The sequence below is a fragment of the Hippopotamus amphibius genome, chromosome 1 (genome assembly GCF_030028045.1).
Source record: "Hippopotamus amphibius kiboko isolate mHipAmp2 chromosome 1, mHipAmp2.hap2, whole genome shotgun sequence".
In the NCBI taxonomy this organism is placed as follows: domain Eukaryota; kingdom Metazoa; phylum Chordata; class Mammalia; order Artiodactyla; family Hippopotamidae; genus Hippopotamus; species Hippopotamus amphibius.
Genome location: NC_080186.1, coordinates 145978021 through 145995373, shown reverse-complemented (window position 1 = coordinate 145995373; position 17353 = coordinate 145978021). Strand labels below are relative to the sequence as shown.

Sequence of the window (17353 nt, the reverse complement as noted above, 5' to 3'; positions counted from 1 at the left end):
CCTCATTCTAAAAATTACAACGGAGAGCCTGCCAGTTGCCTACATAAGTGCCTAGAACTGTGGCACTGATGTAGCAGAAACAGCATAAATCACATGGCAATTGATTTTCTCCCCCTGGTGTCTCCACGGTCCACTCACTACCCTAGCTGCTTCTCACTGCTAAAACACCCATCCTGGCCCCAGTGAAAGCACTTCTATTTCCAGAGCCCTGAGAAACCAGATCTACCTCGAAGGGCAAAATCACACTCACTTCTACTTCCCTATTGGGTAAATAAAAACCTGTACACTCCCATGATTTGAAACCCTTGGGGGCCTTAGGAATATAGCATTGGGAGTCACTTGATTTAAAAAAAAAAGAGAGAATCACGAAATGCTTCAAGTTAAATCCTTTAAGTCCCAAATTGGATTTGCTGATTTTGAGCTGTATTCAGCTCTTTTTGACAGCTTTGGTAACCAAGGTAGAAGTGTTTATTGTCTCCCCAATGAGAATTCTTGATGGATAACAGGATTCATAGGATGTAAAGGGAATGTAAAATTCTATGGAGTACATTTCATGTTTTGGAGAGAGCTCTGCAATGACCAGAAAGAGTGAGCTAGTTTTAGTATAAAAAATTAGGAGCATGTTACAGAGGCTGGCTGTACACACATGACCTAGACTCACTCTACCCAATATCACTGACTCGTTGGAATGCCATGGGAAACTGACTGGAAAATTGTCATGGTGCTTGAAAGGACTCTGACGTGGTGATATCTGGTCACTGTCTTCCACAGTCAAGGACATAACACCTTAGAAGGCCACTGGATCCATGACTTAATGAAGGTCATCAATAATGTAGATATTGTCTTCTGCTCGGACATGATTCACAGCTGCATTTTTCAAAGCTCCAATGTGAGACTCCCTCAACGGAATCACACTACAGAAAGAATAGCATGAGTAAGGGAAAAGCAGACCACTTCTCAAGAATGAGTGGCACATTCGTATATGTTCAGGCAAATCTGGGTATTTCATTTCCCAGAGCTCCATTCATACAACCTATGAAATTCATAGAAGCTTCCAGAGTTGTGAATATGAAGTTACAGGAAAGTCGGTTTAATAAGCAGGTAGAAAACCTCAGCAGTCATTTCGAAAACCTCACACTGGTCTCCTTCAAGAGGCGCATGTAACAGAATACAAAAACTAAAAATCTAAGAAGACAAATGTCAGACATCAAATTGAAGTACTAAACCAGGATGTGTATTCTCAAAGATGGCTAGGAAATGGTTTGGCTGGTGTTTTTCCAACTGTGGACTGTGACCCTTTCAAGAGGGTTATTAAATCTATTTAGTGCTCTATATCCTGTATTTAAGATAAATATACACAAGTATACAAAATAGCGCATACCAGATATAGCAAAATGATATTGCTTCACCTAAGTGTGTACTAGATCATAGAGTCAAATATCTGGCCATGTCTTAATGGGCAAAATTAGAAAGCCATGGTTTAGGTGACTTTTATAACACATATGCTCACACACCACGTATATGAAAAGGTCATTTGTGGAGCTTTGATATGGCTGCTTTTTTATAATGTGTATGTAGTCACTATTTTATTACCTAAGCCTGCCCAGAAATGATATGAAATGTACTGAATCTTCACTCAGCTCGGATCTTTAAACTGATTAGTCACACACATGTGGAAACAGTGTAAGTGTCAATAGCTCAAAATGAGTCAATGTGATATTGCTGCCCAAAAAATAACATCATAAGGAAATGCACATTTTTGTTTTTGTTTTGTTTTGCTTTTCTATATTACACAATATTTTCTACAATAAATATTTTCTTTTCTAATTAGGTGATAAAAAGTGAAGCTTTAAAAAAAGCTAACAATGAAAAGACAAAAATGAACTAAAAGGGTGCTATCTTCCATGCTTTTATGCCTGCAGGGAGCATTTTTTTTCCTTCCATTCTTGGAAGCAGACAGTCAAAAACTTCTGTAAGTATGGGTTTTGTACTCTAAGAGGCCTAAAATTGAGTCTTTTACCTCCTGTGTGGTGTGACCTTGGATGTTACTTAATATCTCTAAACCTGTTTTCCAATCTGTAAACTGAGAATAATAATAGTACCTGTCTCACAGGTTTACTGCTGTGAAGGGCATGACTGCAATAATAAAAGCCAACATTTATGGAACACTTGCAATGTGTAGGACATTGTTCAAGAGGCATTCTGTGGACTGGCTCATGTGATTAATTCAGACATAGGAAAGACTGTGTACAAACATCCAATGAAAGAGAACTAGCAATAATGGATGGCAGCTTAAGACGGATGGATTTGGAAGCGAAGGACCTTGCTAAAAAGGCCAAGCTGGACCAAACAAACCAGGCTATTTGGATTTGGAAGTAAGTAGTGGTTTCCTACCATTACAGGTGTTTGAGCAAATGACTACAGGGATGAATATAAGGAGGACGTAACTTTTCTTTGGGCATTGGAGTAGATTTGCAAAAACAGTAATTTCAAAAGCCTATGAGGCCGGACAACTGCTGTAAATGAACAGAGCAGGCTGGCTATCGAACAATAGGGCATGATGGTGAAGAGCTGGAGGCACGTGCCTTACCCTGGGCCTTTGTCCATCTTCAGCCTGGGGTTGTCTTCCCCCACATCTTTGCAGAGCTGCCTCTGCTCTTTGGGGCTCACTCACATAGCCTATTGCCCTGCTCTATATTCCCCGTGGTATTTCCCTGGAGGTTCTAAACACCCTGCTTATTCATTTATACGTTTTCCGTCTGTTTTGTTCATCCGTTTGGAATAGGCATTCAGTAAACATTCAATAAACAAAACACTGAATGAAATCAAATAACAAACCAAACACCCATTCAAATGTCCCACCAAATAAAGTCTGCAACTTAGTTCTCTTGCTCTAGAGGTCACGTTTGAGATGCTGTTTCTGTAGCAGTTCTGGCACAATTCCAGGGAAATACAGAGATGCTAAAAATACCACTGGAAGGTTGGACAGCAATGGAGATGCTCTATATGCTAGATTTTTCAGGATCCAGAATGTAAAATGGAGAGATCAGAAGGAAAAGAGGAGAGGGACAGAGAAATTTTCCTTATTTGTACCAGAGTAAGAACATCAAGAGGCATTGACACAAACTCTTTCAAACTTACTGTAGTAACTCCACCTTGTTACTCAGGCAAAAATATCCTAAATGGGGGAAGAAATGAAAGAAAATTAAACATGTAAGACAAAGAGTTCATGATATATTTTTTCTAAATAAGTATATTATTTCTGTTATTATTTTAATATGAAAAAATTTGTACAGATCACAGAGCCTGAAAAAATTAATTTAGAAGAAAGAATATTTTTAACAAGAAGGGGAAAATAAAAATCTGGGCCCTTTCCTGATAACTCCAGGTAATTTTTTTGAACCTGTAGGAGCCACATAAGCCCTTAGTGTGAAGTATTTCATGTTTATTGATAGTTTGGTGTTTTCAAGCATATGCCCTAGCTTACTTTAATACAATTATATTTCACGGTAAAAAAAAATGGGAGATTGTGTTTCTCTTATAGTTGACAGGCTTTATACACACATACACAACTGGTGGAAGGAGCCCAGGAGGCCCTGGACAGCTGCCTTGTGAAACCCTTTGTTCTACTCCTAGCCCTGAAACCGTATCCCTGCCAATGTCTCATTTGCTTCTTCTGTTAAGTGGGTGTTGTAAAACCCTCAACAATTTCACCCCCACAGGGACAAAAATTGGTCCTTCGTGGAAGGGGAAAAGGAGGAGTGAACAAATCTTGTATATGACAATGGTTTGTTGCCTCCCAAATCCCAACTCTACCCAACCAACGGTTATATCTTCATATTTAGTTTCTCCTATGGAGAACTTAAATATGATGTTTCTTTTTTGTGTGACAATAATTTTAAGATAAATAAAAAAATAATAAGGTAAGAACCAAGGAAGTTATGTGACATTAAAATCATGTGGTATTTGGGGCTACAGGCGTTTCAGCTCAAGAAAACTCCCACAGGCACAACCCTGAGGTGACTTACTTTTCCTAATTATGACCAAAAACGTGATCAATAACAAGGCAGTAACACTGATTCCAATGTAGACTCCCTTTCTGGTGCCCATCCGTGGACCTTGTGCCAACACCGCAGGCTAAGGAAACATCAGCAGATCGAAAACGAAAAACAAAAAGCATATTGTTAGAGTTATGGGTAGAAAAGATTTTTGAAAATAGTGTACCCAGACACATTTATCTTTATTGGCCCTTGGCTCATTCTGGACCATGAGGGGTAAGACCAAATGATCTAAAGTTATAACCATATGGTGAAATTCTGTGACAACTTAGAACTCAAACTATATTTGGGGATGGTGGAAATGTTTTAGATATTCTTTGCTGTGGTATTTGTAGAGGTGTATACGTTTGTCTAAACTCAAACTGTACGCTTCAAACGAATGTGCTTATTATATGTAAATTAACATATTTTTAAAAATTAATGTTATATCCATAAATAATCCTCTTATGATGTTAAGAAAGAAAACATTTTTTCCTGTATAACTTGATGAGATGGTGTTATCTGATTTTATCTGAATGTGCTCAATTATTGAATTTGGCCCTTGATTACAAAACTTTTTTTTAACTGGAATTCAAGATTCTATCCATGTCATTATAAATGGACTTGAAAGTGACTGCTCATATACATGGCTCTGCTTAAAAATTAAAATGTTGCACAATTGGAAAGAAATATAGTTTTACTTAAATCTCCTAGTGCGGTTCATAAGGGATCCTCACATCCTGGAATAAACCCAAAATACGCCAGGCATCATGCTCGGCCCCTTTAAGTAGCTTAACTCTAATCCTAAAGAGGTCCCACCAGGTAGGTATTTTAACAGAAAGGAAGTGGAAGATCAGAGAAAAAGATAGTCTCAAGTCTCTTCCTGATAAGAGTTTAATCTCTGGAGTCAGAATCCCAGCTCTTTTACTTAGTTGCTGTGTGACCCTAGACAAGTTATTTACCCTCTCTGAACCTCTGTTTCTCTGTCTGTCAAATGCAGAGTAAATAGGGTTCTTAGGAAAGGTACTTTAGGTACTTCCTGAAACACACTGAGAAATACAAAGGAGGGTGACTTAGTCTCCGAGCTGTCCGTGCTTAAAGGAGGAACGACCAGTGTCTTGAGAGGGAAAAGTTGTGTTATTACCTTACTTGTGGAGGGTAAGTGGTTAAATGGAACATGGTGTTATAGGAAGCAAACTTTGCTTCCTTTTTAAAAAATACTGTTACCTAAAAATGGCAGGTTCATTTTAGAATGTGCAGCTAAGCATAAAGAAAGGAAAACAAAAATGAACCATAATCCCAACATCCAGCAACAGCCATTATTACCATTTTTCATTACATACTCCTCTAGAATTTTATCCTTCTAGTGTTTTTCTTAACAGAAACAGTGACAATATTCACTACATACTATAGTATATTCACTATTTTAAAAGTTACTTTTTTTACTTAACAATTGACACTATCATCTCATGTCAGTAAATACACTACAGTGACAATATTCTTTATGGCAATAAGTGGGCATACTTAAATGACTTCCTAATTAATCCCTTAGTGAACATTTAGGTTGCTTATAACATTTTCATGATTATAAATATTAATAGCAACAATGAACATCTTTTCTTATACATCTTCACGTATTTGTTCAATTCTCTCCTTAAGATGGAGTTCAGGAATTGGATTTACTGGGTCAAAATATATGCTGCTTAGTTTCAGGATACCTGGAAGACACCTTGACATCTTCAGAGTCAAGACACAAAAAGCCCACAATTCTCCTACTGCCTATTGTGAACTTGCTTCTATGTTGCTTCTACCTGCTGGTAAACACACCTGTCTTGAAGGTGACTGGGATCAAGAACAATCGCATCATTCAGAACGGTTTTTTTTTTTTCAATCCAGCCTAAGTCTGACTGCACAACAACATAATAGTCATGCACATAGTGGCAGTTCTGCTGTTTAACAGGCATATGCAAATTCAGCCCATACCCATCAGATCAATCCGTGCCTTTACCATGAGAGTTGATAAATCTTCAATATCGTCCCTGTGTAGTGGTGTTCTCATGGTCACTAAGGTGTGCAACACAGGCCCCCTGACCTCACACTAAATAACCTCACTTTGCCTGCGTTTGAATTTCTCTTACCGTGCCCATGCTGCAATTTCTCACCACTTATGATCAGCATTGCTCTCATACCTGAATCTCCTTATGTTTGTTGCTTCTAAGGATGGTAAAAGGAAAGTTGTTTAACCAGAGGGAGTCGAAAGTAAAAGTCCTATTGATACACTCTTCTATCTTCCTCACGAGGATGAGGCTCTGTTGCACATCATGAGACCAGAGCCCCTGAGGTTTTTCTCAAGCTAACTGTGGAGGAAGTGTGAGCACATCCTGCAGAATCACAGCGTGTTCAAGACTCTGGGACCTTCATAAGTCATCATACGGGGAGGTTTATGTATAGAAAGACTCAGCAGCCGCTTCAAGATTTCTATATAGGAGGACAATTGGGTTGGAAAAGGATATCGGGGGCTGTGTTTAAGCAAGCACACTTTCATTTACGTAATATTTTTGGTTGGGACGACCCCCATTCCACCACATCAATTCCAAGCATGTTATTTCCCTACCGATGACTGAAGTCTTCCTTGGTATCTAATGTTACCTCACTATCCCTGAATTAATTCACTCTTTTTTTCTAATTTTCTGGCCAAGAGAAAGTCTATATTGGGGGAAGGGGGGGGTGTAGAGTAAAATATCACTTTTCAGGTATTTCTAACCAACTAGTCAATCTATATAAACTTTTTAAATTAAAGCATCCCTATTTGAGTTAAATTTTTTTCTTCCTTTATTTTTTAATTAGAAAGAATCAATCTGTGGACTAGTCTTACAACAATAATCTCTAAATGTAACTTGCTTCCAGGGAGACATACAAGTGAATTTAGGTAATAAAGTAGGAAGGAATATGCTTACGGTTTGATTCTCACGCCAAAGAGCATCTGGAGACTGTGTCACAGTGCCATTCCCATCTGCTCAACAAGAAGGAAAATTAATTAGAATCACTAAAAATATTGAATTTTCACTGCAAACACCGGATATATTCACATTGCTTTCTGGTAATGAATGAAAAGTTGAATAATCACATGGACAAATGCTGTACACATTGCAAGAGTTATACCACATTACTAACATTAATTTAACCTGTAAGGTTGTGCTTCTTAACCATTTTGTCATGGACCCTTCAAAAATGGATCCCCTTTTTGCTCTCTATGGAAAAAAATGCATGTTCACAGAAAGTTTACCTACAATTTTAGAGGAGTCACAGTGGTTAACTAGGTTAAACATGACCACTTAAAGGTGGGTAATCAATATTTTCATGACAGCTAAGAAAGTGCCCGTGAGTGTACAGGGGCCATTGCACATCCAAAGAGCAGAACACACTGTTCAGAATGGACGTTACATTGGTTTTACACTCACAATGTGAATGAAATGCACTAAGATATTCCAAAAAGCTGGCATCCAACTCCTACCTTTTATGCCAGCGTGCCTGCATTGATCCAAAAGTGCTTCAGAAATGGTATATCAGCCCCCAGGCCGATGTATCCTACACTACTAGAAACCCCAATATAAAAGGATATTATGCCTTAAAGTTTTGAAGGCCCATATTTTAGTAGTGTTTTGAAATACCTCTTTTGTCATGCAGATCATACACTGTTGGCCATCCTAAGCAACTATCGGTCAAATACAGGATCTCTCTTTACTGAATATCTGTCACACACTAAGCACTTTACATCCTTATACCAATTTCCTTATTCCCATTTTATAGATGAAGAAACAGGCCTGAAATGGTTAAAGTTTCCAACTCTAGCAAAAGACAAGAGCCTCAGCTCATAACCACCACACACATTGCATTCCCATCCAATGAAAATACTGCAAGTCTTGGAAATTCCCTAACCACTGTCAAAGCTATAGAAAGGTCATTGTCCAGTGGCAATGAAACTGGACTAAATATATCCCCAACATTTTACACTTTACATTACAGTGTTTACATCTTATTCATTCTGACAGTACTTCTTAGACAACCAAGACAATATCGACAGTCTAGGCTCTGTGCATGACTTGTGTTATAACCTTAAATAAGTCCCTCAAGTATAGAATGGGTGATGTTGTAAAATCAGCATGGATTTGAGTCAGATAAAACTTGACTTCAGTGCTGACAATGTCCCTTAGCAATGTGACCTTGATCAAGGTCCTCTGCATACACATGTATGTATGTATGTATGTGTATGTGTACATTTATACTTCTAGCTGGGGTAAGCTTGAACTACAAGCTGTTGAACTACCCGTCTGTCTCATAAAGTTGTCACATTACATGATGCATGTAAGCCCTTAACACCATATTAGACAAATATCAGCTATTACTATTATGTTATAATGAAAGCAGCAATGGGGGAAGGGACACGGTACAATGCACATTCCAACTATCACATCCTTCTTCCTCACAGACATGCAGTGAGGAGTGCAACACCTTGCCCGTGGGCACACAGCTACTAACTGGCAGTTGAGTTGGAAGCTGTCTGTCTCCAAAGTAGAACTAAAGTTGCCCCAGTCTGGCAATGGCAATAAATAACGTCTGCCCTCAAAGATTTAAATGAGATAATGTGAGACCGTTTGCTGGCACATCCCTCTGTGAAAAGGTGGGTGGTGGGCCATATGGACAACCAAATTCCCTCCAGACAAACATTCATTGCTTTGTGAGGCTTCAGCTCACTGAAGTCTGACTCGGGCACAGTAAGAATTTGACTGGAGAGCCTCAGAGACACTGCCAAGACGGCAGCAAGCAGGGAAATCCTTGGGACACAGCGGCTCCAATGTCTGTCCCACTCTGGAAAGCTCTACCTGGACCAGGTTTTAGGGACATATTTTAGAGAATGATTCCCCACTCCTACTTTCTTCCTTCTCTTAGCCTAAAAGTGTGGGATACAGCTACTCCTACGCTGTTACCTTGTATTTTTATCTACTTTCACTTTGTTTTTGTGCCCAGAAACAGTTCACACTAAGCATTCCATTTTCAAACCCAAAAATCAGCATCAGCTAATCCCAACGGAATTGGTCCCTCTCTGAGTCTCACTGCAGGTGCATTGTAAATTAACCAGCTTCCAGGAATGACTGGCAAAACATAGGCCTTACTGCGGGTTCGCTACAGATTGGCTGCTCCTGAGCACGATGAGTCATACACTCAAGGAGTCTTGCAAAGCTCGACCTTGCTTGGATTCATCACAGGCACAAGGGCACACAAGCCAGCCCTGCATTGCACAGGGGTTCCGCGTGTGGCACTCCCCAGATTTACCACCCTGGGGAACAGAGTTGGCTGGGAAAGGTGACAGGATGCAGCAGCACCTTTCCCCGTCACAGGAAAGACAGGTCAATCTGACATCTCAAAAGAATATGGACCTGCCCAAATTGAGGAGAGTGGGGAAGACTTCGGTGGGGAGGGGATGAGAACAATAGCAGAATCTCAGTGGGGCACGCCTCTTTGGTGCTGGTGTCGGTACCCTCAACCCATCTCAATGTGTCCGTGTGACAGAAAGCTTGACAGGGCAGCAGGGGATCCTTCTGGCTCTGTGTAGGCTCTGGGGTTTAGAGGAAGCATAAGCACAGGTGACCAGTTTGGTCTGGACCAGCTTAGTTTGGATTTCATTGTTTTAAGGCTCTGGCCCAAGGGAGTAAGCCTGGTAATAAGTTTAAAGTCAAGGCTGGTTTGTTTAATTTAGAAAAATACTGATATGCATGTGGATGTTCCCAAATCACACAAGCTACCTATGCCGCTCAGGTGTACGTATTTCTGGACATTTAAGTAATGGTCAGAGTTGCCCCTCTATCAATCACTTAACTTTCACCTGTGTCCCAAGATCTTTATTTCATGTAATCCTTGCAAGAATTCTACAAGATCAGTAACATTCCATCCATTTTACAAAGGATAAAAACAGATTCAAAAAGGATAAGACATTTGTTCAAGTCACACAGCCTATTTGAGTAGCCAGTGTTGGCACTCAAGTCATATCTGTCTTATTCCAGAATGCATGCTCTCAATAATGTGCCCATGTTTATCAAAAGTTGAAAGCTCCCAAGTGTTCAGGAAACAAACTGAAGTTACCTGTTGAGCAAGAGTGTGTTGGTAAGCCAGTCATATTTCTTTCACACAGAGTGGTAGGCTGGGTTTCTGCTGTCTGCGTTGGAGAAGATAAAGAAGCTACTGGAATGATAAGAATGGAAGAATGGTGTTCAATTTCTGGAGGAAAATTTCTACCCCAAGAAAAGTAAAAAACAACACTGAAGTCAGGAATTACCCTTCGACTCTTTCTTAGAGAAATATTCAAGGATGGCCTTGAGGCATCACACTGCCATATAGGTATTTCATTGTCATGAATAAATCTGATCTAGATAATGACCTGGAGAGCTTATCAATAGACAGAATTATTTCACTTTTTATACTCCTAGGATCCCCCTAAAGCCTACAACAGTGCATCTTATGTAGGACACCCAATGAAACTTTCATTCATACCAATGACATTTCATTTTGTGGAGCACAGCCGTGGAGCTGGCACTAATCCACCCTCCCCGCTTCACAAGAACCCCAACCTGGATTTCCTGACCTCATTCAAGTTCCTAATGATCCACCCACACAGCTTTCCAGGGAGATGCACACATTGACCAGCATAGAAAACACACTGAGAATATTTAATTCCTTGAGGTCCCTTCAAGGTGACAGCACTGTCCAATGTCTGAGTCTTGGTAACGAGCCTCAAAGCAATGTTCCTGGTACCCTGGCTCCTTCTGAAGTTGTGTTCAGGTCATTCCTTTTATAAGACTGATTTCCTGTCTTATCTGACTCACCTTCCATTTCTCACCAAAAAACTTCACTAAGAATTCTCAGGGTTATGTTTCCTTTGCCTTTCTTGAAACCTCTCCTTTATTTTCTATCAGACATCTCACTTTACCTACAGAGTTGACCACTTGCCTCTTAATAGTATCCTTGTAATCCCTTCCTGTTAGGGCACCACAGAATTTTAGAGCAAGTTAGTGGTGCTGGCTGGACAAGAATTCCCAAACCTGGCTTTCCTTATTGCCTCTTACTGGTCTCTCTCTTTCCACTCCCCCACTATGGTCTTCACATTTCAACATCACCTTTTCTCTTGTTCTAAGCTCTCTTTTGATTTTTGTGGGATTTTGTTTGTTTGTTTGTTTCTTTTTTGCTATTAGAAACTTCCTTTGAGAATCTGATAAAAAGCTATAGGTCCCCCTCACTCTGAAAATTCTTATACATAGAAAAGGCAATTATAACATGGCACAGGTGTTCACAGATTCTGTGAAGTCAGTTTGGAAGCCTATTAAGAATCCTTACCCTAGATTGTATGTCTGTCTTAACTCAAAGAACTGGATGGTCTACATCCTCTCCTTTAAAGTGTTCTGGGCTCAGAAGCACATCTGTTTACCTGGCTGGAGGTTCTTTGTGGGTGTTGGCATTGGAAGAGCAGAGGTAGAGGCCCTAGTTGTCATTGGAGCAGTTGTGACCACCATTGTTGTTGAAGTAGTGGTGATGGTTGTATTTGGGGTAGTAGTGGTGGTGGTCCTTATTGCTGGAGTAGTTGTTGTTCTTGGAGTACTGGTGGTGTTTGTTGTTGGAATAGTTGTTGTTGAAGTAGTGGTGGCCATTGTTGTTGTTGGAGTAATGGTGGCCGTTGTTGGAGGAGTGGTGGTGGTCATTGTTGGAGTGGTGGTGGTCGTTGTTGGAGTTGTGGTGGTCGTTGTTGTTGTAGTAATGGTGATGTTGGTGGTGGTGGTTGTAGGTGGAGCTAGAAATCAACAGGAAAGCAGGGATTCATCACACAGAAGGAAACTAGAGCCATGTGCTGGGCCTGTGCACCAGCATAAGCAATGAGCCTGTCCCCAGGCAGAACTGAGCGCTTCTTTCCCATGAACTCAGAGTTCTCATCATTGGTCACCTAGAATCTGGGCCTGAGGAGGGAGTGGAGACATGTTCACAACAAGGAAACAGCTGCACTGAAAGGACTGTATTTGGGGAGGTTTGCAGATAACAAAATGACACCTGGGATTTGTATCGAAGCACTTTGAAAAGACTAGTCATGCATACCAGATTTATGTCTCTTCATAGACATCCTGGAGGTAGGGAAAAATGTCTAGACCCTGAAGCTGTCTTTATCCTCTCAGTGGTGTATGACTAGGTCCTAAATAGTGGTTCCCAAGAACCAGAATATTTACCAGACAAGTATCATTCAGTTCAGTCAGTCCTGGGGACACCCTCCCAACAGACCTGCATCCTACATGCAGGTTAATTCACACCAGTAACATACCTGATAACACAGATGCCTTATGCATTTGGCTGGAAGTTAGGCTAGACCTTTTAAGGTTCCTTTCCACCTAAACAATAATAACAACAAATAATAACTTTGAATCTTGCCAGAGTCAGAAGTGGAATAGGACTCCAAACCACTTACTGAAGTCCTCAGAGCTACCCTTGAAAGAATTGAAACTACGATGAACCCAAAACACAGTGCCTGGCACAAAAACAGAAACTGTGGGATTGAATCAAGAATGTGTACTTTTTCTCATCAGACATCTTTTTTGCCCACAAGGAGTATTCTTAAACTTCAGCTCTATTAACTACACATTAGAATCTCAAATCTATTGAATAGGGAACAATTGGTGTGAAAACTCTTTTGAGGAATTCAAGTCAATTCAATTTGTACAGTGGCTAATTTTTGCCTTAAAGAAGAAAAACTCTTTCTCAACAAATATTTGTGAGTGCCTGTTATGTACAAGGCATTAGTAAATGTTTTAGGCTTTGGGGGTCCTGTGATCTCACTAGTAATTGCTCAACTCTCAGTGTGAAAACAGCCATAGACAGTATATAAACGAATCAGTGTGGCTGTGTTCCATTAAAACGTTATTCATAAACATGTTGGTGAGCCTGTTTTATAATCTGGTCTGGTCCTGGGGCTACAGTTTGCTTACCCTGGTCTAACAGTGTCCTCAGAGGTTTTTAAGAAGAGTGCTATCAATCCCTTCCGTTCAGTTTGAAATCAAATCTAGAGGAAAAAGGAAGCAAGGAAAAAATCTGACCAAAGGACTTTGACAAGGAGGAAACCTAATCGTCTTATTTAACTAAGGAGTCTTCCTCAGTGGTAAATATTTCCTGAGGAAGAAGCTAGGAAACTAAGGGTAGAAGGAGCTTTAAACGAATGTTTAAAACTATGTTCATTCTGTGAAATGTGCAAGAAAACTTAAGCAAAGAATTGGATTGGGGGCAGAGAGCTACTTTGGCTCAGTTATGGACCTGTTTCCGACTGGACAGAGCAGTGGCTTTGTAAATATTTGTCTATTAAAGAATTTTTGAGCACTATAAAAGTCCCCTACTAATTTCTTTCTATAGCACTTAAAAAAATATTCAGCCAGATCAATCATGTAATTTCACAACTGCAAAAATAATCCCTTCTCCACACCCTATCTTCTCACATGTATCTATAGTGCCAGCCTGTTTTGGCATCCTTAAATTGCCTGCTAGATATAGTTTCCCCAGAGTCAGCTATTTTCTGCAACAGAATTGACCTTATTTTACTTGCCTTCATAAACGACACAAGCCAAGTACAAAAATTGAGAGATTGCAATATCAAGTTCATTTAATTTTAAAAAGAGACATAATTTATGAAGTCCATGGGTATTGGGTTCTGTTGTCAGTAGAAGTCTCTAGTGGGAGAAGATTCATTATGAAAGAACACCAGAAACCAGGAAATCCTGAAGAACCTACTCCTTTCATCAATGTTAAGAAAAATGAGGATGTCTACAACAAGATGGAAAAATGTAAAAGTCCCAGATTTTTGAATTTCATGAAATTCTTAAAAGCCACAAGGGAACAGTTATTGATATGCAATTATTTTCATACTGTAATAAAACCATTTTAATTTTTCAGTAGGCAATTTAGTGATGTGATGTGAAATATGCTTCAAAAAGTCCAAGACAGGGCAGAGGCAGCTAATGAAACCATATAGGCTTATACAATATATATGCAACAAGACTAAGTGGACAATGGTTAAAGCCAAATGATACATCTACTTGACAGGACCCTATATTACCTATTTTATATGTATGAAATTTTCTATAAGTCTTAAAATGTTAAGAAAGGACTTTTTAAAACCCTCCTAAGACACAATCTCAGAGAAAAGGGCAGTTCTTCAAGTGGAATACATTCAACTTCATAAAAATGTTCACTATATTTCACTGTGGAACAGTGAATGCCTTTTCATGAACCAACTAGCTTTTGAAGCACTGCTTTAGGACATAGTTAGCCGACTGGGAAGGTCCTCTAGCCTATCGTCTTGAATCAGGGTTTGTCTTAACACTTCATTCTACACAAATAGAAGTTATTCTATCCCAAGAGTTATTAAGAAACAAGATTATAGGAATCTCCTCTTTCTCTATTAAAGGAAGAGAAAGTTAACAGCAAACAGAAAACTCATCTCTGGGAACCCACAGGAAGTGATCAAAGGAAGTAGAAAGACAAGGTTACCTGGCCTTATTCTCAGCTCTAGGGTGATTTTTACATCTTGGAACCACCCTCTCTTCTTAACACGGCAACAATACAAGCCACTGTCAGACAGGGTTGCATTCTCTATGGTCAAAGACACATCCCCCCCATCAATATTTCCGTGTAGGCTGTAGCGTCTGTCCTGCCGAGTGGTGACCCTGTATCCATCAGTCCAGAGAATGTTATTTCTGCAGAGAAGCCAACTACATGCCCCTCGGCCCCAGCATGTGCTCGCGACTTCTCCACCATAGCTGCAGGGTAGCCTGACAGACTGACCCACCACTCCAGTCACTTGTGGGTAAGACGTTACACCATCTGTAAATAAAGAGAAACCAGAGGATGAGGTCTCAATATTTTAACTTTAATTTTATTTTCATTTTTTTCTTTATATTGCTTATTTGGTTTGAAATCATCTGACTATATCTTGAGTTTTTTTAATTTAGTATAAGCATTTTTCTATGTTAATATATTCTTTAGCATCGTTACTATTTACTAGATATATGCATATTTATAGATAAACATCATGTAAATGTTTTTCTGTATCTAGGATTACTTCCTAATAGGATAGACTTCTGAGAGAGAAAGTATCAGGATATAGGGCAGAAATACATTAGGTCTCTTGCTGAATGTGACCAAATTTCTTTCCAAAAGGTTTGAAACAAATGACACTCCAGTAACGCATCATTATGTATTTCATGATTGTGTATTTCATTATGTATTTGACAGGTATCTCCTTATTAAATAGGTAATGCATACATGTGGCTTTTCAACCCCTGTACTTTTTTTTTTTTTTTTTTTTTTGGCACACGGGCTTAGTTGCTCCGCGGCATGTGGGATCTTCCTGGAGCTGGGATCGAACCCGTGACCTCTGCATTGGCAGGCGGATTCTTAACCACTGCGCCACCTAGGAAGCCCCAGCAACCCCTGTACTTTTAATCATTGTCTCAGATGAAATCTGTTTTAAAAAACTCTATTGCATTTAAAGTTTCAATTTTCAATTTTTATTGCAATATTTTAAATGGCCATTGCAAATAAAGTCACCTCACAACCCCTCTTATTTAAATTAAAAAAAAAAACAAAACAGAGCTCACGTTTTACTTAAAGCATCATTGGCTAGAAGCCAGAAACCTAGTAAACTTTAGAAATCAGTTCTTAGGAAAATGGGTTTATAATACTTTCAGGAGGAACTGAAGCTTATCATGGGCTTTAGGATCAATCCAAAGAATTCAAGCAGCAATCCCTTCTCGTGAGTTGATGACAGCCTTGCAACGGAGCAAGGTCCACTTACCAGGTGAAACCAAAAGATTAGCGAATATTCAATCAAATACTAAATTTTGCCTCATAAAAACAAACAGTCAGGAAACCTCTCTCCTGTTGCAGTTGCTTAAAATATCCTGCATTGCCAAATGCAGTCTGGGTGGTCCTTAAAAGAAATCTGAGATTCAACAAATAATCATAGTTAGGACTGGGCTGTGAGTTTGGGAAATGCTCTGAGAATAGGACACTCCTTGTTACATAAAATGAGTCTATTTTTTTCACTGGAATTCTGGTAATATTTAATTTTGCTTGATATCATTTTGGATTACCAAGGTAACACATGCTAATTATAAAAACTTAAGTTATAGAAGTATAATTTAAAAATGTACTTTTCCTTGCAGTTCCACCTCTGGAAAATTTAGGATATGTCTATTCCTAAAATTTTCCCCTATCTCACAAGATGTTTTGAATTAAAATATTTTATTTATTTGTTTTTAAAAAATATTTTTGGCCATGCTGCAGGGCAGGTGGGATCTTAGTTCCCTAACCAGGGAGTGAGCCCACACCTCCTGCATTGGAAGGGTGGAGTCTTAACCACTGCACCACCAGGGAAGTTAAAATATTTTCTTTTTTAAAGTAATAGTTGCACACGGTTAAGAAAATCAAAAGGCACAAAATGGTGCAATAAAGGACTCATCTCCTTCCCACCCTATCCCCACTTCCTCCCTACCCGTCCGGGCCATGATAACACTGCTACTGCTTCCCACATACACTTGACTGCTTCATGCAGACACGACCGCCCACCCACCCCTACTCCTGGTTTCAACACAAATGGCAGCATGCGCCACACTGCACAGCATCGGGCCTTCTTCACCTGCCCACAGAGTTTCTAATTCTTAGCAGTTACGCGATTTCTCTGGCTTAAGGTTTCAGCCTGGTTCTTTGCTCACTACTTGACCCCATTACCTTCCAGCAAAGCCCAAGCACACCTCCCCTCCCCCATCACACCCACACACCCCTACACTCCCCATCCTCAAGGCTTCCAAAGCACAGCCCGCCTATTCACTTACCTGTCAGAAGGAGTATGAGGCCCAGGATGGCGACCCAAGGATGCATGATGGTATCTGCCTGAAGGAAAGACAAAGCACACTGGTTGGTGTTCCCCCAACCAGATGATATGAGAACCAATACCAATAAGTGGGATAGGTGGCGTTTCAAGGGCTCGGAGGAGCTCCAGTCCTTTCTGTCTCAGCTCAGAAGGGATTCAGCCAGAGGCGAAGTGAGAGATAAGAAGTGATTTATTAGACTAGGACGCCTGTGAGGCTCACAAGCAGGCAGGCGAGGGTGGTGCTGCCCCAAGTGCTTAGTAGGTGATCTTAATATAATCAAAGGAAGAGAGGGGAGGGGAGAAGACCACCTTCATGTTCATTCTTTGAGTCTTCCATCATTAACTCCTCCTACATGAGGGG

The 17353-nt window shown here is 39.9% G+C and overlaps 1 protein-coding gene across 1 annotated transcript; it reads right to left on the bottom strand.

Moving 5' to 3' along the window:
• Positions 1-811: 811 nt before the first annotated feature.
• On the bottom strand, positions 812-17021 carry LOC130840765 (hepatitis A virus cellular receptor 1-like). Its single transcript, XM_057716649.1, has 8 exons — positions 16955-17021; positions 14610-14942; positions 11518-11877; positions 10179-10277; positions 6995-7050; positions 4029-4137; positions 3142-3178; positions 812-914 (listed from the first exon to the last, which is right to left on the bottom strand). The coding sequence occupies exons 1-8, from the start codon at positions 16998-17000 to the stop codon at positions 812-814; spliced, it is 1143 nt and encodes a 380-aa protein (XP_057572632.1). The 5' UTR covers positions 17001-17021.
• Between the last annotated feature and the right edge of the window lie 332 nt (positions 17022-17353).

Coding starts and splice junctions, on each gene's coding strand:
- LOC130840765 (XM_057716649.1), bottom strand. CDS start 17,000: ATGCATCCTTGGGTCGCCATCCTGGGCCTCATACTCCTTCTGACAG. Junction 11,878..14,609: donor AGAGCTGAGAATAAGGCCAG/GTAACCTTGTCT, acceptor GTTGATTTCTAG/CTCCACCTACAACCACCACC. Junction 10,278..11,517: donor CACAAAGAACCTCCAGCCAG/GTAAACAGATGT, acceptor TTATCATTCCAG/TAGCTTCTTTATCTTCTCCA.